The following is a 23,755-nucleotide window of genomic DNA, read 5'->3' as shown; positions in this document are numbered from 1 at the left end:
ATAAGCAGAGTTAGCAATTGAACTGTTTGCTAAAGGTTACGAAGGCTACACAGCGCTGTGTGGCAGGAATGTCAGCAGGTTTTACATGGGCGGGGGGCACGGATCCATTGAGTTATTGACATTGACATTATTCTAGTCTGTAATCATCTCTCCACTTTCTGCTACCACACAGAAATATAGACACGCTTTTTTACATTCACACTAGTCCAACAAGGCACAAACTCAAGAATGGCCATGGAACAAAATAAGACCGCAAACATGATAGAAAAGCGAGACCCGAAACGGATGTTTGTGACCTGTCACGTCATCCAGGTGGCCTGTCACGTCATCTTCGTCAACTATTCACAGCAGCCTGCAAGGAAAAGGTCACAGCCAGCGTGCCTTGTTCACACTCGTCTTTCATACGCTCCATATTGATCCTTAAAATCGATTTACTGATCGACAAGGCCTAGCGGGAGTCGAGCCCTATTTACTGTACACGTTTAAACCCTTTTCTCCTCGCGGTTCTGAAATTAATCGCTATCACTGAGGGATGCAGCATCTCCTGATCCCGGCTCGTCAGAGCCGAGGGAAGGTGAAGGGGCGGAGTCAGGGAGGGGCACATCGCTCTATCCTTGGAATGCGCTTGCTGCAGCTACAGCAGCTAGCTTCAGATTCATCAACCAGTACTTTCATTTCCTGCTCCATGTATGAATCCAGTGAGTCTGAAACAGGTCCCTGCTTGTGTTCCACGTACGAACGAAACAACAGCACGCTTCCTTTGACAGCGTTTTTTGGCGCATCTTTAAGGCAAACTTGACATTTAGGTCTGCATGGATTCCCACTGGGGGAGTTTTGTGGATCGAACATAACCAAGAAGCTTGATTTTAATCTCAGAAATCTCGCCAAATTCTCTGATAAATGGCTGACACTTTTGCTCTAAATTCACACCTTGTGAAAAACAAAACAACCATGTCCTCCGCAGCAATCCCTGCTCGTCTTTACTGGAAAGCCGGATTTCACTGGTTGCAATGGGTTCCACGCAGAAGCTTGTTTGTCATGGGTGATTTTTCTCCATGCGATCCATTCACAGAGCCTCGATAAACCGGGTCGGAACAACGGCATCAGGAAACGTTACTTGCTCAGGAATGTGTGTGGGGTTTTAGTTTTAATTATGTGTGTGTACTAAGTGTTAGTATACAGATTATATTTAAATGTGACTTGTTAGTAGAGGTGCGCTTAAATGATCAAGACATTTCATTTGCATCAACAACAGCAGCTGAGAGCCGCCACCAATAAATAAATAGGTCATCCAGCCCCCTGGGTGCACGCCTTAACCGGACAATGTGACTACGCCTTGGAACTACAATGTTTGACATGATAACACAGACATCGCCAGAGGTAGGAATTCATGCCTCAGTTGAAGCCATAGCCAGTGTCAGTCACTTTCTGATTTGATCCGGTCCAGAAACGCAGACAGACGGTAGGTAGCAACATGTTCAAGGTGAGTTCACCACGCAGAGGGATCTGAAGGATGGATGGATGATCTGGAGGAGGGTGGGACGGGGTGTTTGCTCTGCTAAGATCTCACGGCCTTTTCCAAAAGCATGGGGTCGATGCAGTCTTGCATGGAAGGCAGGCTTATCCGTATGGTAGCAGGAGATCGAGCAGAAGAATCATGACAACGGCGATTCTGCAGTCGGGAATCAGGAGAGCAGTCGAGAACAGGTCTTTTTTACTTCTGAGAACTCATTGTGGATTTCTGCTTCACCTGTGGACACAAACAGGAGAAAAGAGTTTGAGGTCAGCGGCAGGAAAGGATTCAGACCAGACTCATTTTTATCTCCGCCAAGGAGGTTCTATCTGTTAGCAGGATTGCAGAAGAACTGCTGGATGGATCTGGATGAATAAAAATCTGAAGATGGGTCTTGGTCCAACTTAGATCCATTAAATTCTGAGAGCGATCCGGATACCCGTCTGGATTTTCCCATTTACTTATAATGGCGGCTTTAAAAAAAAATCCTATCTTGTAAAATCTGCATTCAATTTACTCACCAAAAATCCCAGTCATAAAGGGGTCCGATATGAACCATCATGAAAAATGTCTTCTAGTTCTGATCCAGAATGAGGTCAGGAACAAATATTACATTTTAACATTAAAACCCATTTATGGATTCAAGAATTTGTTAAAAATACACATCAACTCTGATTCACTTTGACTTTTCATGGTTGGTGCATAAAGATACCAAGAACAATCTAGAACCTTTCGGTGCTGATCCGTGTTAATACAGTTAGGAGGGGAACGAGCAGTTTGGGGGAGGTCTGTGCTCTATGAGTGTTTTCATAGCTTTTAGAATGGACTCCAGCTTTGAATAAAACCTAATTTAAAAACTCACCAATCAAACTGAGTAACATTGGAGGGTCGGGCACTTTACACACTTTCAGTGATGGTGAACTTGCTTCTGAAATTGAACAAAAAAGAAAAAAAAGATGTTAATCTAAACAGAAAGTTTCAAGAAGACTGTTTGATGTCTACAATAAGATTTAAACCAAAGGGAAACCATTTTAAATTCCAAATGAGATAAATTAAACTGTCCGAACGGGAATAGAGACACAACTTAAAATCCTCCACAATATTTATCCACATAACACAATGTCCGAATTTACTGACAGAAATGTTAACTGCTGCCTTCATTTAATCTCCTGTGACGTAGACTAGAGAATTTTAGAGCTCACATTTCTGACATTTCATGATCTAGTGGTGACGCAGCCCCTTCTGTTCCTGTGAAGTGTCCACTTTCTCCAGGATTCTGCTGGACGTTGTCCTCGTTCCTCCGTGATCGAACCTGTTTCAGGAGAAGAAATCAGCTCCATCAGCTTAAATCATCATGACTCAGAACAATGTGGTCAGCAGAGCGAGAATCATAAATATAACCGCTAAGCGTGTAGGAGGTAAAGGGATGAGTGTTAATGGGCGGCTCACCTTCCACACAAGCAGGAATACCAGGGCTAGGAGTGGAATGAACAGCAAGGAGAAAAGGCTTCGCTCCATCGCCTCGGTCAGAGCGCTCGGATCTGAGGTGAGAAAGAAAAACAATCAACTCGCTGCTTCCTCTTCCTGTCCTTTTCAGACTCATTGAAGATGCTTTTAAACATTCGGAGTGGGAGTTTGTTGTTGTCACGTAATGATTGTGTCGCTTTTATTGTCTAAAGATTTATTAGTATTTCCTGACAATCTACTACTGTACTTTCTTCTTGTCCCATGAGGGGTCTCCCTCCACTTCTCTAAATTCTCCTCTACCTGCTCCCTGCTGATCACAATGTCATCTGCAAACATCATATTTTAAGGAGCTTCCTGTCTCACCTCATCTGTTAGTCTATCCATCACCATGCAAACAAAAAGGGGCTCAGAGCTGATCCCTGATGCATCCCACCTCTACAGTAAACTCCCTGTTACTCCTACTGCACACTTCACTGCTGTCATACATGTCCTGAACTCCTCTGACATACTTCTCTGCCACTCCAGACTTCCTCATGCAGTACCGCAGTTCCCCTCTAGTCACCTCGACATAGACTTTCTCTCGATCAGGGGTGTCAAACTCATTTTCTCCGAGGGCCACATCAGCATTTTGGTTGCCCTCAAAGGGCCAGTTGTAACGGTAACTCAGTGTAAATGTAACTTAATGTAATTTAAATGCAACAATGTTGTGACTTTCAGCTCCCAAATCGAACAGACTCTGATTGGTCAGGTGTGAAAACGACTTTAAATTGGATGCAACAAGCATCGGAAATGCCTCAATAAAAGCCTTAAAGGGCTGAATTAGAGCAACCGACATGATTAAAGATGAACATGTTTTTGATGTGTTCCTCATTTTAACAAAGACAAGAATGTCCCGTTCCATGAATAGAGGAGACTAGAGTTCCCTTGATCAGGTGTGTGAAGTTGTGAGTGACGTTAATCATGGGATTTGTCTGCATTTGCCCCCGGGAAGTTGGGTGACTCACTTGTGAACGCAGGAAAAGTTGTTATTGGGAAGCAGCAGTTCGACTCGATTAACCCATAGCTCGTTGGACCAAAGCTCGTTTTCACATAATTATTGACGATTTCAAACTTACGTGGTTTGCAGCCTGTTGCACACCCTGCATTGTTACTGCCCGCTGTCGGTGATTCTGGAAGGAGGAAGGAGAAAATGCGTGAGATTAAGTTTCCAAAAGTGGAACGTCTGGGAATAAACAGGATGGGAAAGATTTTTCTTTAACTGCTGCTAAAACGTTAGCCATTTTTTACTTCACACACACACATGAAAGATCCGATTGGACCACTCAGGCACAGAAAAGCCCAGTGCTTGGGAAGATCGGAAGATTGGTCTGCATTCAACACACATACAATCAGGTTTCGGCTCCTTTCTTCCTTTTCACCTGCTTTGTCTGGGGACATCCTCCCTCAGTCTGCTCCTGCTCTCTATCACACTCTCTCCCTCTCTTTGTTTTTGGCTCTCCTCCTACCTGTCCTTGTCTCTGTCTCTCCCACTCTGTCATTGTCTCTCTGTCTTTCTACTGCTGTCTCTCTCTCTCTCTCTCTCCTTCTTAACCCAGCTGGTCCAGACAGATGGCCGTCCACTATGAGCCTTAGGTAAAGGGATGTTTTTCCTTGCCTCCGTTGCCAAAGTTCTTGCTCTTGTGGGACAAGTTGGGTTCTGTTTTCTCCTTGCAGGTCTTTCCCTGCTACTCCTGTAAAGTGCCTTGAGCTAACTTTCTGTTGTGATCTGGTGTTATAGAAATAAAATTGAATCGAAAAGGCCACAAGAGATCTGTCCTAATTAGAGCCCGTTCACACAATGGGGTAAATACGACAATCTCATGACTTGGAACGTCACCGGTTTAAAACAGTCAGCCATGTGTGTCAAATCCCGAACGGTCACTAAATCCCTAACAAGCTCGTGTTCCCAGCCATTATGGATGATATCAGACGACATAACAAATGGTTTCTTGTCGTTGTTTAGTTCCTATATTTGTGAGATTTGAGATCCACACGGAGACAAAATGTTTAATCCAACATAGAGTCTAAAATGTGAGTTCCAAGCAGAGACAGAAGCATTTCAGATGTCCTGCCAGTGTTTGGCTTAATGAACGATGAACGCAGGACATAACAGACTTTACTGCCATAAATATAGATAACATCTGGTCTGTATCAGGCCGTATATCTCAGAGCTTTCTTCCATGGGAAGCTCTGCATGAACTATTCCTGTTCATCCTTCCTGAGCTCACATGCATGTCTGGAACGGTGCTCTGACAGCAAACCAGATCCATTAAGCTCCAGCCCAAGACAACAAACATATTTTTCGGCTCATTTCACAATTATTTAAACCACTGGTAATCAAATCTGGGAGAGATTTTTAGAAATCACAAAAGCCGGATGCTTGTTCCTTAATAAAGCTGGAGTACTGAATAGTATTGCAACATGAAGAATAAACCCGGCCAAACAACAGTAAACATTTAGGAAAATCTGAGGCTGCAGTTTGTTCTGCAGTAAAATGCATGAAGCTACAACCGCACAGCAGATAAAGGTTTAAGGATCAACTAACCCAAAGGTTCAAGTCCAAAACCTGGAGCTGCTCAAATTGACCCATATTTCTGCTTGATCGGGAAACATTATCAAAACATTAGACGCTGACCCTTAATAACTGATAATGAATGGTACACAAACCTTCAGTCATGAATCTGTGTCATAATATAGTACTAATTCTCTACATCTATTAACCATCCGGTCCCTGCTAGCTGTTAACATGCACAGCAATATAAACAGCACTTATTGTCAATAGACACCTCGTAATAGTTGCTCTGTGGAGACGGTGGACGGCGTGGTCGGACAGGGGGGGGGGTCACAGTCGTCTGAGTCCTCTCTATTCTGTGCAGCTATGAGGAATTCTTTGACGAAGTCGAAGTATCGCGCCGTCGACCACCTCTCTTCCCTGTAGTGGCACTCGAAGTCATACATGATTGGCTCCTGCAGAGACAAAAGGCACAGCGGTTAGGGTTCACACACTGCTGCATCCTTAACACGGCTGTCATGACAACGCCTCCAGCGGAGGATGGCGCCGCCTGAACTCACCACAGACCCCAAGCTCAGCCGCAGCTCCTGCATCATTTGGATGAATATGCTAATATCTTTTCTGTTGGATGAAATGTTTCCAAACTTGTGCGCTAAATCTTGTAAACTCTCCTCCAAGTAGAAGATATTTAATTTCACCCAACACATCCCACCCTGCAGGAAGAAGAGCAGAGACATGGCATGAGGACACCGGCTAATGACTAATTAGATTAAGTGAAATGTCACCCTGGCGGGTTTGAAAGGACTTTTTTTTGGACTGTAATGTGTGATAAATCTCCCGGCTGGATGTTAGACTGCATTTGGGAGATGACACAAAAGTTGTACTGTGCAAACGGAGGTCAGCCGAGTGTGGCGTGAAGCTGTAGCTGAGGAAACGACCATTGTTCCCGGGCTTCTTACTGGTGTTTGTGCACATTTTGAGTTTGTCAGCATGCGTATTGGTACAAGCTCTAAAATAAAAGTGAGATTCTGCACATTTGAAGTGTGAATGTGCCTAATTGCAGAGATAGGGTCGTAATATTTTCAAATCTGCTGGTCACAAGCCAACAAACAGATGAACAAAGAGGCTTTTATTTCATGATTTTTTTTTTCCTGGGGGCGAATACCATGATACTCACCCCTTCTTTTGGAATGTAATGAACAGGAATTTTGTAATCTTTAGGAATATTATGTCTCTGCAAAAAAGCAAAAAAGACAAAGGACATCATGCGTGGAAAAATTAAAGCAGGTTAGTCCTAAATGAAAATGCAAACCCACCACAGCCTGTTTGTCTCCAACACATCTATAAGTCACTGCAGTATGAATTAATTTTACTATCATTACGGGTTGAAATATATCTGGTTCTATTAAATGCTAAAAAACTTCCCCGGCGCCGCCTGAACCCGTGTTCTTGCAGATCCAGAATGGGCTCGGTGGTACAGCCATGGTTACGACATGAGAGGCTTTCATTTAGTGTTCTTACCAAAACTGAGAGTCTGGAGATGTCATCTGTCACTGGGTTGACGTCAAATCTACTTGAATGTATCCCGACCGTGATGAACAGCAGTAAATGGACACAAATGCGTATCCAAAGCTGCAGATCAAAAGAAGGAAACACACCATTTATGATTCAAATGTCAATCAGATTTTCAGGCTTTAGTTAATCAGTAATTCGAGACGCACAAAGAACCCTTTCCTGGAATGTATCATTTGACTTGAAGGGATTTTACGAAATTAGGCATAGCTGGAAGGCGGAGCGGTTGACAGGGACGGAGTTTTGGTTGAAGACATGGCAGTTTTCCACAGGGATGCAAAAGTGACATGGGTATCAAGTGAATCATTCCAGATATATGATGAAGCTGTTCTAAGTCAGTCTAACCCTGAACATGATGGGGAGCCAAATGGAGTTTTCATTTTTTTATAAATAAATGCTAACGTTTTGACTTGTAAAAGCACAAAAATGACATGATGCATGATGTTCTTTTTATTTACATTACATTATTATAAAGCTGCACCAGCTTGGCAGTGAGATGCATCTAAATAGAATTCAGCCATCGTCCATGTGATTGCATTTTAATGGTCAAATATCCTCTGTGCACAGAGACGTATTCCTGGAGACAGCGTCTCTGGAACAGTTTCATGACCGTGGCTTCCTTTGGCAGCTGCTCAACTTTTTGCGTCCATGAAAAGTTTCATTCAACATCTTATGATGCATGTAAAGACCATGATCCATTGTCAGAGTAAAAAAAAGAAGAAAAAGACAACCAGTTAAAATCAATTGCATTTCTGCAACAGCTTCAAACAATATGCACATTCATGCAGTAACATGTTCATAATTCTGTTTACTACTCTATCAAAGTATCGGAATATTTCTGTCCAATGCATTCAGCTGAGACACAACCATGTCAGGGTTCTCTCCAAGAAATAAAAGATACGCTGCAAAGTTCTGAACAGGTCAGGTGGTCAGGTTAAAGGTTTTGCATCGCTGCGTCTAACAGGGACACCATACAAAGAAACCACACCTGCCAGCGGGAGCTGGTCCAACCTGCAACATGCAAACATATAAAACTTCAGCCCTGGGTGCATCTGGCCCTGCAGAAAGGCGCCATAGAAAGCAGCAACAACGCGGGACACCGTCGTCAAACATGGGACAATGATGGCACGCCTTCACCGAACACGGGGCGACGACGGGACACCTTCACCGAACACGGGGCGACGACGGGACACCTTCACTGAACACGGGGCGACGACGGGACACCTTCACTGAACACGGGGCGACGATGTGTCGCCCAGGCGCCGGTTTGTGTGTCGACACCGTGAGTTCCCCTCATTCCTCAAATCTAAAGACTGCTGTACAGAATCAGCGCCATGCTCCCTAGTCCTCCGGTCCAACCTCCGGAGCCCCTCATGCACAGGAGAGGGACCGACATGACCTTTCGGTTCTGGTGCTGTCGATCAAGCAGAACCAGGTGGGGCTTTGGGAGTCCGATGCCTCAGATGATCTGACAGTGTTCTACAATATGCAATATGCAGCTGTATTGGTTTCTTGGGTCCAGAAACAAGGTTCTGTTGGCCATCAAATGAAATCAGACGCTTTATACAACACTCGATCTCAGAACCAAGTCAGTACCGTAGAATTCATAGCGTGTTTGTGTGAGATGCGTTACATGACGCATTGAAGGAACTCTGGACCACTAGCTGCTAGGTGCCGGTACCTGAACAGGTCTCTGGGACGTCGTCAAAACAGAAAACAGGCTCTTGGTGTGGAACACTGAATGCAAACACGTGTTTGTGACGCTGGATCTCAGCAGGCAGCTTTAATGGAAGAGGACCTTGACATGAGGGGCTCTTTTGACATGCATCTGCTTGCAGTTATTTTACTGCCTCTCATAACTGCTTGGACTTACGTTCGGCTCGTCTCCTAATGGGGGCGTCAGTTTGCCCCCATTATGCAACGGGAAACAATTCCCATCAAACCGGAGATTAGTGCCAGCTGGAGCCAAACTCAGAAAACTCAGCGATGTTGAAATTGAGTTGGGAATTAGTTAGAGGGATAAAAAATAAATCCCAGACACTCTTCAGGCACTTCAACTCGTAAAACAGGATTTTGTTCCTTTGATTTTTCCGGCAAAGCCCTGAAAACCAAAGACATGTTGATGGAACTCGTTGCACTCTCACCGTCTGCAGCTGACTGATCTGTCATTCTCAGATCTGAAGAGTCTGACACTGTGTTCCTTCAAAACCACAACAGGAAGAGAACGGAACAATGATCCATCAGCAGCAGGAAAGGCCGAAGAAAAGCATTATGTAAAGGTCGGATGGCATGTTATTCACTTCAATCCGTCTTTGTCCGCTAACCCTAACTAATCGTCAACAGAGGCCAAACAAAGGCTTCGGATATGTTGTAGAGACAAATATGTTGTTCTGCAGCGGCGTGAACCACGTACGCACGGAGCGCCGTTGGCGAATGCGTGCATGGAATATAAATTATGTTTGGCCCTAATGTTTAAGCAAATCTTTCATTCTAGTAAAAGTGAGATGAAGAATGAGCATAAAGGGACAGGATCTTTGTTTCCACCAGTGTAGGTGGGTCGTGATGCTTTAACTCAGAATCAGAATCAGTTTACTGCCATTGTCAATGCAGGTTCACAGAGCAGGAATTTGTTTCGGTGCAATCGGGCAACATGTAACAGAAGATAACGACAATAATAAAAAGCCAGCTGCAGCGCTATGCTGCAGGACATGCACAAAAATACACCAAGTTAAAAACACATACGAGTACAGAACCCACCACAAAAACAGCAGTAACAGGAGTGGATCCACAGATGTGTATTAGAACTGTGCAGAAATGGGTACAAACAGTATCATGTGATCTTTCTTCACGCCTCACCTGACTCAAAGTTTCACTCAACACCGCCATGCCCTCCAGCGTTTGTTGAAAAGTTAAGTCGGCATGTGGGGCCTAATGCCGAAGTGTCAGACATAAATCATTCAACGAGTGAAATTACTTACTTTAGAAAAACACACAAAACTCACATGGTTGGACAAACTTCAAGAACTTGAAGTTGAAGAGCGCAGACCTCCTCCATGGCTCACGACCGTGAGTTTTGGTGACTGAATTGAATGCAGATTTTACAAGATATATAATAAGTAAATGGGAAAATCCAGATAGGTATTCAGATCTCTCTCAGAATTTAATGGATCTAAGTTAGACCAAGACACATCTTCAGATTTTTATTCATCCAGATCCATCCAGCAGGTTTTCTGTGATGCTGCTAACAGACAGACAAACGGCATCAATCACATAAATTTCCTTCTTGGTGGAATGGATGGTTCCCGCTGACCCGTGTTAAGAACCCTAACCTTGACCCAAACGGATCTCCTGCAGCGTAGGAGAACTAGACTACGACGCTGCACACCCCTGGATGTGTCTTATTTTGACTGCATTTAGCTCAGTAATAGCCTGCAGAGTAGTGCTCTGTGTTTTCAACGCGTTTGATCACGCTTAAGGCCGGAACGCAGAGCTGGCAGTGCCGCATTTTATTTTTAGACTAATAACTAATAACATTTCATGTGGCTTTTCTTTGCGGGTGAGTACAACCAAAGTTTTCTGATTCAAGTCAAACAATAATTGACTGTTTGTTATATATCAATCTTTTGATCTGTCACAATAATATAATGAATTTAAGTTGAGGACTTTTCCCTGCAATTTTTAGGTAAGATTAAAAAAGAGATTCATTAATTACAGATCATAATGATCTGTAATTAATGAATCGCTCACATTTGACAGCACTAATAAAGACGCCTCCTTCCCTGCTGGAGAGAAACTAGTTGTACGTCCATTAGCAAACCTTTGGTGTAGGACAAAAGGATTAGAGGCTCCCGGAAGAGTTTCATAACGTGAGCACTGAAGTGTCTTTGGTCCTTCGAGGGCAGACGCTACTCGTGGACACGCTGAAAGCTGTCTGGAATTTATAGCGGTACATGTTTAAACATTCCTTTTGTGAGAGTGAAACAGGATCATAGACATTCTTCGTGGGATCATTTACCCATCTGAAGATGGCAGCTTCTATGCAGGACTGTCTAAAAAGAAATATGCATTCATATTCATTCTGTAACCGGTAACTTCCTGTAATGAATTCTAGGCGGTGCAGAAAAAAAAATGTCAGAAACGTAATATCTACAAGGAAGCAGTCAAACAACCCCGTGTGATACTTCAGGTTCCAGGTTGTTTGCTTTTACATTAAATTGCTTGATTGGAAAAAAAATCTGTTGAAGTAATATGAGTACAAGTGTTGCAAATTTATTTTGTAAAGAAATTGAGACAAAATATTCATTTTGCTGATTGTTGAAATTGTCGTATGCGTTAAGTCGCAATCAAGTTGTAATAGGGTTGTAATAGGGTGGTATAATAGGGTTGTAACAGGGTTTGGCTTTAATAAGTGTTTCACGTCAGCCTTTCAGTCATTGTTTCATGTTTGTAGTTAATCATGTCTGAGTTAAGATACTGGCTGAAATAAACTACTACTATTAAATCAACCCTTTCTGCTCTTACTAAAGCCGGTGTAACTGATCCTAGACCAGACAGGTGAGTGTTCAGGTGCAACAAGCCGCCTATCCTGCTGCCAGCCTGCTCCGTCTCTCCATATTGATTCTGAGGATGATCGCCAGTCTCATTTTCCAGCTCCGCTTTGAACCCAAGCAGTCATGAGCTGAACAGGAACGCCAGACTGTAATCTCATTAAAGCAGAAGACATGGCATTAGGTCACTATGGCAACAGGCAGCCTGTTTTCTCAAAGAGATGGATGTACTTTATCATCCAGGATCAATAAAGTCTGTCTGTCTGTCTGGCTGCCTGCCTTCCTGTCTGTCTGTCTGTCTGCCTGCCTGCCTGCCTGCCCTGCCTCCCTGTCTGTCTGTCTGAAACATGTTGCAGCCCTGGACTGGAAAGCCACAGCCACATTCACGAGTCAATATTGAACGTCTCAATCAATAAAATAAAGAGAAAGGATGCTGCAAATAACAGAAGCCCGAGAGATAAGAATGTAAATCATGAGTTTGTTTGCAAGTATAGAGTAAATTAGTGTGCATTATAGGTGCTCTATAATGCACTGGCATTATAGAGCACCTATAGGACACTGGGATAGACACAGCTGCCCTGGGTTAGATGCAGCTGCCCTGGTTTAGATGCAGCTGCCCTGGGTTAGATGCAGCTGCCCTGGTTTAGATGCAGCTGCCCTGGGTTAGATGCAGCTGCCCTGGGTTAGATGCAGCTGCCCTAGGGTAGACACAGCTGCCCTGGGGTAGACACAGCTGCCCTGGTTTAGATGCAGCTGCCCTGGGTTAGATGCAGCTGCCCTAGGGTAGACACAGCTGCCCCGGGTTAGACACGGCTGCCCCGGGGTAGACGCAGCTGCCCTGGGTTAGATGCAGCTGCCCTGGGTTAGATGCAGCTGCCCCGGATTAGACACAGCTGCCCTGGGTTAGATGCAGCTGCCCCGGGTTAGACACAGCTGCCCTGGGGTACACACAGCTGCCCTGGGGTACACACAGCTGCCCTGGGTTAGATGCAGCTGCCCTGGGGTACACACAGCTGCCCTGGGGTACACACAGCTGCCCTGGGTTAGATGCAGCTGCCCTGGGGTACACACAGCTGCCCTGGGTTAGATGCAGCTGCCCTGGGTTAGATGCAGCTGCCCTGGGGTAGACACAGCTGCCCTGGGTTAGATGCAGCTGCCCTGGGTTAGATGCAGCTGCCCCGGATTAGACACAGCTGCCCTGGGTTAGATGCAGCTGCCCCGGGTTAGACACAGCTGCCCTGGGGTAGACACAGCTGCCCTGGGTTAGATGCAGCTGCCCTGGAGAAGCCCTCCTGACCACCACCGGCATTCACTCACTACACTCACACAGGCGATGTGGGCAAAGTGTCTTGCCCAAGGACACGATGGAAGCCCAAAAGATTCTAAATTAATTAAATAAATAAATACATAATTTTGAAATAAATACAATTTTGATAAATGACAGACAAATATATAATATGGGCATTAAATTGTAAAATAACGTAATATTTTTATGAATATCTTTTTATTATTCTTTAATATCTAATTATTATTATTTTATTATAATTCAATATTTAATAATGATTATTTTTACAATGTCAGACTTACAAATAATGACTTTTTATTTATTTTCCATTAAAAAGATATTTCATAATAATTTTACCTTATTTTACAATTCCGCCTCTTATCCAAGATGCTTCCTCAGTTCAGACAGAACGTCTCCAGGCTTTTCCTTCAGTCCAGTTGACTCAATTTGACACTAAAGAGAAAGAGCCTTTAATCTTGTTAACCATCATTGGAACTAAACTAAAACCAGCATGGGCTTTATTATTCTTTGGGGCAAAGAAGGCGGTCCTGATGCTGGCCTCGTTCCTCAGGTTACATGATTCAGGTCCCCTTCTTTCCGTGTTGCTGCTCAATCATACGTTTGGAACTTTGTTTCTGCCAGATGTTTTCTCTGCAGCTGGCGGATTGTTCTCGGGTCAGATTTGAAGCGTGAGAACTTTGCTGGCTCTTCTTCAAAGACATATATTCCTCGAGGTCAAGTATGGAGTTATCGTGATTAAGAAAGGAAGGCATGTTGAATCCACACGTCTACTCAGAATGAAACTGGATTTCACGGCGTTGGAATCCACAGCAGATGCCGTGGGTTTAGTCTGAACAAGCCTCTACTCACTTCTGTTCTAGTTGATGACTCAGTTCTTGTCCTTCACTCGGCAAAATCCAGCGCATGGAGCAGAAAAGGCCGTTTTGTGTTCACGACATGAAGGTTTCCATGGACGTGAGGTAAACTGCATTGAATCCAACAGACTCCAGGCAGCAGCCGCTCTGAGTCGGACGTCCACGCCTCACAGCCGCTTCCCAAAACCTCCAGAGGTCGTCCTCCGGCTTCTGTTGACCGGCGGCGTTTAAAGACCCAACTTAAACCCATCATTAAAGCTCTCAGCTTTTACTAAGACGTACACTTGTTAAAATGTCCTTGCGTTGTGGGCTGCCAAATAATTCAGTGTTGGTTTCGTATCAGCGTCCCTGCTGCCGTTCAACAAGAGGCTTGTTCATGCTACGTCCGTCACGCACCCCGGCGAGACTGTTCTGACGTTCCGGGACTAAACCGACCACAAACGAGGGTGGGCGAGACAAACAGGGCTTTGCCAGGCACTCAGGAACAGCAAACTGCATGCAGAATAAAGCAAACTGCGGCTTGATGTGTTCGTTCATTCATTTTTAACCTTAATGGCTGCAGTCTGTGGATTCTGAAAAACAAAGGAGTTCCCTTTCTGCCTTTCATTTCAGAAACACTCAAACAGAAAGATAACACATGCAGAGATGAGGAAGGTGCAGTGCGGTGTGTCATTTACCGTCTTCACCCGATATCCAACAAGGAAGCCGTTCGTTCTATATCCTGCATCATTTTGGGAAACCCACAGCATCTTGATTTACAGAGGAACCTTCTTACAATTGCCCCTCGGGGACAAATAAAGTATGTTGAATTGAACTGTAAGTCTCACCCTCCGCATGGCAGCAGTTTCCCTTGCTGCACCTTTTTCGCACTGATCTAACAAGTCATTTCAAGCTTGCATGTCTTGCTGAGAACGTCTACAGGACGTGTTCATGACCAAAGCCGCGGTCTCACCAGCTGGGCCATTTTCTGGATTCGCACACCAATTGTCAAAATCCAAAGCAGACGTGAGGCTCTGGTTTTTGTGACAGATTTTCCTGCAGCATTCCGTGGGGTTGTTTTCATGGAACCCACTGGACACCTTGATCAATTTCAACACATTCATGTCTGAGGGGGGAATTTTGCTTTAAATCAACTTTTCCATTCAACTTTTGGAAGTTTGCCGTATCCGGAAAGGATCATAATTCTTGAGTCTTATTTGGCTTTTCTTTAATGCTTCCAGTTTCCTGCAGGTTTTCTCCTCCAGCGAATCACTCCGGACGGTTTATTTTACTTTATTCATCCCAAACTGGGATATTAGAGTTGGGTTATTTTTTATTCTCGTTGTTAGAGGAGGATTTCAGACTCTTCTAAATCTGCTCTTAACAACTCTGGTATTCAGATGAACCAGAAATGTATTAAATGCCTCAGTCTGAGTTTGTAACTTTGAACCTTCATTTTGAAAGCATCGAGCCTGACGCCATTACAAAGCTTATCTCAATCATTCATGGAGAAGATCTCCCAGCGTCATAATTCAGGGGTTGTGAGCGGGGTCCAACGTAGCCGAGAACCATCTCTTTATGTTGGGACTGGAACCACGAGAGGCTTTTGTCGAAGAACTCAAATCCTAAAACTTAAACATCGCTGACAAACTCTTTTTCTCACCTTCACAGAGGAGGATGTGTTTCCTGAGCCTCAGGACAGACAGGAATCCAGTACTGGATTGGACCGTCGGGCTGATTGCTGTCCTGTGACAGTCCACACATGCTTTTTATTTATTTATTTTTTTCACATTTATCCGAGGACAATTGATTCCCATAATGGACTCAATTGCAGCTTGTTAACAGAAATGGAATAACAGAAATATTTAATCATCCTGCGTCCAGGCTTCTTACACAGTGCACAGAAACAAGCTGCTTAACAGAATCAAACCAGTTCAGTCGGACCTCCCCGACCTCCCTGACCTCTGGACGTGAAACTCCTGAGCTGTAGACATGTGAATTATGTGTTTATACCAACACAACCCAAATGTCACATGACAACAAAATAAAAGTGAACCTTTGTGTTCATGTGGTCGAGCTGACACGCATAATGTGTGATGATAGCGTGATGATAGCGTGATGAAAGATGTGCAGACGTCTGGTCTTTGCTACGCCGCCTTCAGGAGCTGCTCCCTACAGTTCCAAGTATTCAGTTGATGAATCGCCCCTGAAAGCAGCGGCTCACATTTGACTGTTCAGTGCAAAGCGTGGGCGGAAAAAAACAATCAAGGAATGTTTGAATTTGAATCCGCTTATGGGGAAGGAAGGATTTTCTCAGCACTGAGTGAACTCAGTTTAGCTGGGATCCAGTTGGCTTAATCTTCATTCCTGCCATCAGACAATACCGTCATGATGCTAAAACATTTATTCTATGAGTTTATCAGCAGATTCTGCATTTTAATATTCCCTTGCTCATGCAATCCATGCAGACATGTGACATAAATCTAGTCTGTCTTTTATTTCTTGCATCTCATTCTGCACTGCAGCTAATCTCTTCTTTGAAGATCCGGAATGACTTATATTTCCTGAACAAACAAACTTAAGAAGCAAAATCTGTCCTCCGGGGAGGAGGTTCAAATGCTGCAGAGGCCAACTGGACTGACATCTCTGTGTGTTTCACCTGCAGGCTTAAAGGACATGTTGGAGCTTGTCTCCTCCGGCAGGCTGCATGGTGCTTGTTAAAACCAAGGAGGCCCGAACTCTGTAAACAGAGACGCCTTAATGACCAGAATCTGTTTATGTTGATGGAGATTAGTGAAGAACAATTTAAATGTAAAACTGAAAGTACTGCAGAACAAGCATCCGCGCTGCATGCAACGCTGCCATCCTACTCCTGGCGGACCCTCTGGAATCTAAAGAGCTGACATAAAGATTCTCCTTAATCCTCCTGAAGTCCAAATTCAGTGGCTGAGCTTTCCAAACCGTCACCATGCAGAAAGCAGGATGTATACGTTTATCCACCAGCATGTTAAACTGCGTGCACCATGGCTATTCCTCCCTTCAAAGTTTCTACCAAAGGATGGATGTCGATTCCTTGCCGGGAAAAACGAGAGTTTATTTTTTTAATGTCAAAATAAAGCAACATAATCAGACCACACCAGAGGCAAAGGTTTGATTTGTGATTACATGACAAGGAAGGGACATAAAAGCGGGCTTCTAATGTGCCACCTCATGAAAAAAGTGTTGGGTTATCACTAACACACACACACAGACGCATTATTTTCATATTTTGGAGTTCCTCAAGCGAAGATTTACGTCCTGGGAGGTGTTGACAGAGGCGTTTCTGCGCGACGGTTGCGTTAACGCGCAGGATCGGGATGAGGACAAAAGTGGGCGCAGGTACACGGGAACAAATGACAGCTCTGTCTTTGATCTGTACCGGCAGCCAGACCGTGAATGAACGCCGCTCAAGTTCTCCAGGTGTGTAATGTCCAATCACAAGACAGACGCTGCATGCCAGTCTCTTCTACCTGCGGGTCACTGGAGGTTTTGTGTCTGATGCCACCTGAAAGGTGGAAAAATGACGAAGCTGACGCATCAGATAAAAGGAAATCTGAAGCGCGTTCAGAAAAGCGGACATTCTCGTTCTGATTGAAAGATAAGGGGGGAGGGTTACACTGCGTCAATAATTCAACGTAAAAATGTGTCAACGTGCGACAGGAGCGAGGTGCGCACCTTGCGCGGCAGGATGCGCTCGGGTCGGATCCCGGAGCACAGCTCGGAAACGATATTTTGGAAGACGTGAGGGAAAAAAGCTACGCAAAGTTTGAACTGGTAGAACATTTCTGGAAAGCGCTGCGTTGTGGACAGAATGTTTGTCACCTGGGAGTTGAACCAAGAGGCGTTACCCCGCAGGCGCGTAAATCCAATCCAATTAGTAAATCAATATTGAGCAAATAAATAGAATAAAACTGCAGTAACAGAGTAATGCAAAGAGTTAATTTGCTAAAGGGAAAGCAAAATAATAAACATAAAAATCTCAACTTACTTTTGACTTCTTCATATGGAACGACAGGAGTAAATCCAGTGTGCGCGAAAGCCTATTTTATTTTACTTCTACGGGTTGGAAAGGGGTTGTCATCATCCTGTGTGCACATATCCAATGTCTAGTCAGCAGTATCCAAGCGATGCAGGGGGAAAACAATTCAGAAGAGGGCGAGCAAAAGAGGAGCAACGAGGCTAAAAAGGTGAAATCAAACTCTGAGAGTCTGCAACCTAATGGCGTGTGGCATCGAGCACGTCGAACTCGGCTACAACACGAGTCCAGACACTGATGGCTGGCACGGCGGAGCGGAACAGCGCGCAGAGGGAGGGCGTCAAGCCTTTATAATGATGCCGGAGCAGCAGCAAAGAGCCGCCCTCTGACGAACCGTGCATGGAGGACCGGGGCGCGCTCCTCCGTCTGCAGCCAATGCAAACACATCAAACAGGTTCAGCGCTCCTCTGCCGATTACTCAATAGTTCCAATCCTGTTATACGTGCTTTTACAAGCCCCCCCCCCCCTTAGATAAAGTTCTGTATCAGCATGATCATGTGGATATAATGCTGTAAACTTTACTTTTATTCATTTATATCTTTATTGCGCATGCCTTTAATTTATCTGTGCATGCAGGCATATAAATGAGCATTTCCATCTATGTACAGCATATTTATAAAGTGTAAATACGTCTTTGACATGTTGCTCTGTGGATAAAATGTTCAATTAAATCTTCCAATAGAGGCTTCAGTTTAATCACCTTTGACCCATTATATTGTTATATATTTGTGTGTGTGTGTGCGTGGTCGTGTGCATGTGCATTAGTGAATGGCTGACTGAGAATATAAATGAGTCTGCTCTTTGTTGAGGTGCATTCATATTTAATGCCTGTCCGTTGTGACGTCATCTTTTGAGGCTGCTCAGCTCAAAGTGTGAGTTGACGTCATATAATTCAATAATTGTTTATTTCTATAAGACCAGATCACAACAGGGAGTTATCTCAAGGCACTTTACAGGTGTAGCAAGGAAAGACCTGCAGGGAAAGACAAAACCCAACTTGATCCACAAGAGCAAGCACTTTGGAGACAGAGGCAAGAAAAAACTTCCCTTTACCAGGCAGAAACCTTACACAGAACCTAAGGCGCATATAGTGGATGGCCATCTGTCTGGACTGGCTGGGTCGAGAGAGAGAGAGAGAGAGAGAGAGAGAGAGAGACGTTTCCATGCATGCAGTCACATGCAGTCAGGCTGCTGCATACAGTCAGCTATAATTAGTCATATCTTTGATCTGTAATTCAACAAATGTGGTCAGACACATCCTCACAGAATGAATGATGTGTAACAAGCTCCAGAATTTGTGTATGCAACTTTCAACCAGGAAAGCTGAACGGTGGCCCTGAAGCATCGTCTTTCCTAAAAACCTACTGGGCCTCATCAATAAAACCAAGTGCAGATGATCGATTTTCATTTTCATGAGCTGTAATCCAGAATGATCAAAATGAAAGCAAAAGGTTTGACATATTTCAGTTTATGTCAAATCTAGAATATATTAAAGTCTTCAGATGCACATTGACGTATTCCTTGCTCCACACATCGATGGAGTTCTTCTTGTTTACTTTAAGTAAAAAAATACTGCATTCCAAAAAGAAACAGAAACTATAGATGAAGAATTTCCTCACATCACATTTGATTGAAGTAGAATTCTGTTTAATATGATCTGTTCTGAAACACGCATCGACCAAACTTCAAGTTAAGAAGCGGTTCTTCTGTTCTTCTTGTAAACATGACGGATCATGAAAGGGTCTTATATATGATTGAAACATTTGGAACCGGTGCAGCGGGTTCTGGTTTGTGGTCCGACAATAGTTGTTGTGACTTTCCACCACAGAAGGGCTTCGGACATGAACTTATCACATCAACTTATCAGTTTAATTATAATACAATTTTATTTAATGATATAATTTGGACAAGTTCGGCGGGCCGGATTAAAAACACCAACGGGCTGCATTTGGCCCCCGGGCCTGGGTTTGCCCATGCCTGCGCTAGAGCCTTGTCTTCTTTTTACTGATGTTGCCGTCTCTAATTTTCATGCCCAGCTGAACTAAAATTATGACACTCTTTCATCCAGCCATGCAATAGGGCCTGCGGTGAACGCTGCCCCAGCACGTAGGGAGGAGACGCCAGCAACGACTGGAGTCTCCCCTGGCTCCGTATAGCACCACAGATTATTGTGCATTCATCCATCCATCATCCATCCATCCATCCTTTTCTTGCTCTTACCCGGGGCCGGGTCGTAGAGGCAACAGTCTCAGCAGTGCTCCCAGTGGGCCTGGCAGCACTTTTCTTGGCAGCAGTCGCCCACTGGAGTGTGGATGTGTGAATGTGAGGCCCATAAAATGCTTTGAGCACAGCAAAGGTGGAAAATTGCTCTCTAAGTGCCGTCCATCTACCATCAATGGGCCAACTGAAACTGCAAAAGTCTGAATGCGTTAAAGTTAAAATATGAGGCAAATAAAATGTTTAAAAATGTACAAGCAAGTTGTGAACTCTGTTCACAACTTGCAAGAACAAAACAACCGTGTTGTTTTGTTCTTGCAAGGCCTGATCGTGATATACCGGAAAACACCGGCAGGACACAAAGTTGGTTGTCGTCCAAGTGAGGATCACATGACTCCCTTACCTGTTACACAGGTACACGGACCTGATTCATTGATCTAAACACTCGCACCAGCCTGACATCTGGATCAGTTAACAGTGAGGTTGAAATGTGTGTGGAATATGTGTGAGTTTCTGGAGATGGAAGACGTCCCTTTGCTGAGCCGTCCGTAATGTTCCGATCACGGTAAGACACATGTTGGGAGAGCTGATCGAGTCTGATCTTATCTGTGGACAAGCTGCACTCGTCCATTTCGTCCGCAGAGCGGCCAGGTGGAGCCGACCCTGGAAACATTCCTGTATGCAAATTCCAGAAGGCTACTTCAGGTAATCCCTGCAGTTCCAAGAGAGCATGCCCTAATGACTCTATCTCCCGTTCTGCCCGCAGGTGTGCTGGGAATGTTCCGATTTTGAGTTGTCATTGGTGTCTCGCAGCAGACCGACAGGTGCTCAGCCCACATGATGCCGGTCAGCACCAGATCGCTGGCAGATGTTCACCCTGAACACCTTTCTGATCTGGGTTTCCTCTTGTTGAAGGAGAACCAGGTGAGAACAACTGCTTATTCCAAAGTCTGACAAACTCTTGGTCTGTGGGGCCTTTAATTTCATGCTTGTCGTCCATCCTCTAGATTTCCTGTTGATTCCAAAGGCCTTTGGACTCTTTCTATTATCGGGCCAACATGCACATCTGCACTCAGCTGCAGTTTGATAACTCCCTGTTGTCAGTCAGCACCAAAGTCAACTCCAGGAGCCAGACACACTTATCCCAGTGACAACTTACAGTGCTGATCCTTCTGCTTGAATCTGGATTATTAGTCCATGAACACATTTTCTGTTCTTTTCGTTCACTGTACTTTTCGTAGAGACCAACATTCGTGACTACTGTTTAATGAGATAATAAATTAAATGATTTGTTTCCAATCACAAGTGTGAAATCGAGCAGTTTCCCCTTTTTTTAATTAAATCAAATTATCCCCTTTAGAAATCACAATTTCACCCTTCTTCCTAGTAAATTCCAATATTATGGAGTACTGTATATAGAAGTATCAGTCATTCTTTTGTTTTCAAGTCAAAGTCGAGCTGAGCAGGAAGTGCCTGTGGACGGGCAGACAGGAGCGTCCTTGTCTTTACGTCATGTAATCAGTATAAAAGCCTCATTATAGCAGCAACAATGCTCTTAGCAATGCTTTCGGGTTCTCGCCGACTTATTTTCTTCTCATTTAATCAAACTCGCCCAAACAGAGCAGGAATACTGCTCTATATGGCCGGCAGGTTGAACCGAGACAAGACAGAACCTGTAGAAACAGTCGCTTCAGCGTCCCATGACATCTTACGCCTCATTTGTGCCCGTCACCTTCAAGACACCTATGCAGGTATGTGATCTAAGATTTGTGGCACTTTCCTTTATGTTTCTGTGATTTGGACGGATAAGAGAGCGCACTCGAAGAGCTAAGGTAGCGCGCCATTCTATCATCAACAGGTTTTCTGCCTCCATCAAAGCCACAGGAAATGAATGCTTACCAGCTCCCTCCCTGAGGGGTCACAGATGGAGACGGACGGGATTCCTGTCCCATCTGGTTTGTGGCAGGACCCCTGGAGGGGGGCTCTGGCAGCTCACCTTGGGATGGGCCTGCAGTGGTTTCCTAAATTGAAGCGTAGCTTCAAGGCTGCTTCTGGGACAGACTTGTCTGCTGCGTGGAAAGTGAATTTAATCCTGATCTATATAAGCCCCGAAGCACAAACACCACCGCTGCTCAGGAACATGTCGATTCGACTCTCTGCTGAGCACACGTCGAGACGCCACACTTTAAACACTAAGACACTAATCCTCCCCATTAACCTAATTAAACTTCCCCTTCACAACGCTACGATACCATGCAGCAGTTTATTGCTACTCACTTTTACAATCACGGAAGAATCCTCTGAGGCTTCTTGAAAATAGCAATGTTTTGTAATTATTTGCTCCCATGCTATTAAAAGCCCACAAACACATCAGTGTAAATGGAAGACAGAAGGATGAAAGTAAAAATCAGATTAACAATGGTGTTATTAATCCGACCGTTACCCAGTCCTGGAGACCGACAGCGGGCCACGTCCTGAACAGGAACTGTGTGACATCAGAAAGCGGCGCCGCTTCCCCTACGTCAGATACACCCCCCCTCCCATCTGACATATGTTCATTGTCATTGGAGAACCTCCATCATGAGTGTAAGTGCATTTTAACTGGACAGTTACATTTGAGTACCACCGTTTCTTTCTATTTCTATTTCTATTTCTATTTCACCTTAAAGACAGACCAGGTCATTTTAACCGTGTCCAAAAATTCAGATTAAACTTCTGAAGTGGAAGTTCGAAAATCCTGAAAGGCCATGTGTATCAAATATGATACGTTTGTCAATGAAGGGTTAAATGCTTGGCCCAATAATTAGGACCTCCGACTCAGAGGGGGGTTTGCATCCTTCAGCTGGCATCACTCTGAAAGGTGATGATGTCATCAACCAAGGAAGCTCGAGAAGATCTGCTCCATCCCTGCTAGAATAAAGAAAGCCTTACCGACACTTTTAATATACGACTCTACTTGAAAGGACTGAATAAACCTATGATGTCAATTTAATTTAAACCGTATGGAGGAGGGTTTTTTTTAACCAGATCTCACTTCTCTCACTGAAATGTAAAACAACGTTATTGTAAACATTTGTAAAATCATCAAAATGAGAGATTTATAGTGACAAAATGCTAAATGAATTGGAACTGAGCTACAAAAGAGTAATATTAATAATGTTCATTTTGAGAAGATAGTTTTAATGCATTATCTGAAGCCTTGTGTTCACAGCAGTTTGTTCGTCATTTGTAATTGTCAACATACTGATGATGTAAACTCACAATCGCAAAGTCACTCAGACATGGTCGCGAAGAGATGAGCTTCTTTTAAAAACAGGAAATGCAAAGATTTGTTTCATTTCAAACACTTCAAAAAGCTTTGACATGTAAATTACTTATAAAAACATATTAATTGAAAAATAAATGTGTCTGAGTTTCCAGCAAAAATGACTTTCATCTTTTTGTGACTTTGGCCCGTAGTTTATTTCTAATACAATTCTTTCACCTGATGCACATTCACTTTTTTTTTTTGCTACCTTCCTCATTCCATTCACCTTGCCAGTCTCTGCAGATTCATCTGCCACCACCACCAACGCCAGAAGATGCTGGATTTCATCTGCTCCTCTGCAAATTATTCAGGTCAATCTCACATCCGGGCCAATCACAGATCAGCCGGTCTGATACACTCTGCCAAT

The 23,755-nt window shown here is 44.1% G+C and overlaps 1 protein-coding gene across 1 annotated transcript; it reads right to left on the bottom strand.

Moving 5' to 3' along the window:
• Positions 1-1,637: 1,637 nt before the first annotated feature.
• On the bottom strand, positions 1,638-9,989 carry kitlga (kit ligand a). The gene is made up of 10 exons (XM_068739971.1): positions 9,960-9,989; positions 7,053-7,163; positions 6,709-6,765; positions 6,092-6,244; positions 5,806-5,986; positions 4,096-4,149; positions 2,963-3,054; positions 2,716-2,825; positions 2,376-2,441; positions 1,638-1,750 (listed from the first exon to the last, which is right to left on the bottom strand). The coding sequence occupies exons 1-9, from the start codon at positions 9,987-9,989 to the stop codon at positions 2,411-2,413; spliced, it is 819 nt and encodes a 272-aa protein (XP_068596072.1). The 3' UTR covers positions 1,638-1,750; positions 2,376-2,410.
• Positions 9,990-23,755: the final 13,766 nt, after the last annotated feature.

The sequence above is a fragment of the Brachionichthys hirsutus genome, chromosome 5 (genome assembly GCF_040956055.1).
Source record: "Brachionichthys hirsutus isolate HB-005 chromosome 5, CSIRO-AGI_Bhir_v1, whole genome shotgun sequence".
Lineage (NCBI taxonomy): Eukaryota > Metazoa > Chordata > Actinopteri > Lophiiformes > Brachionichthyidae > Brachionichthys > Brachionichthys hirsutus.
This window is presented reverse-complemented; position numbering and strand designations above follow the sequence as displayed.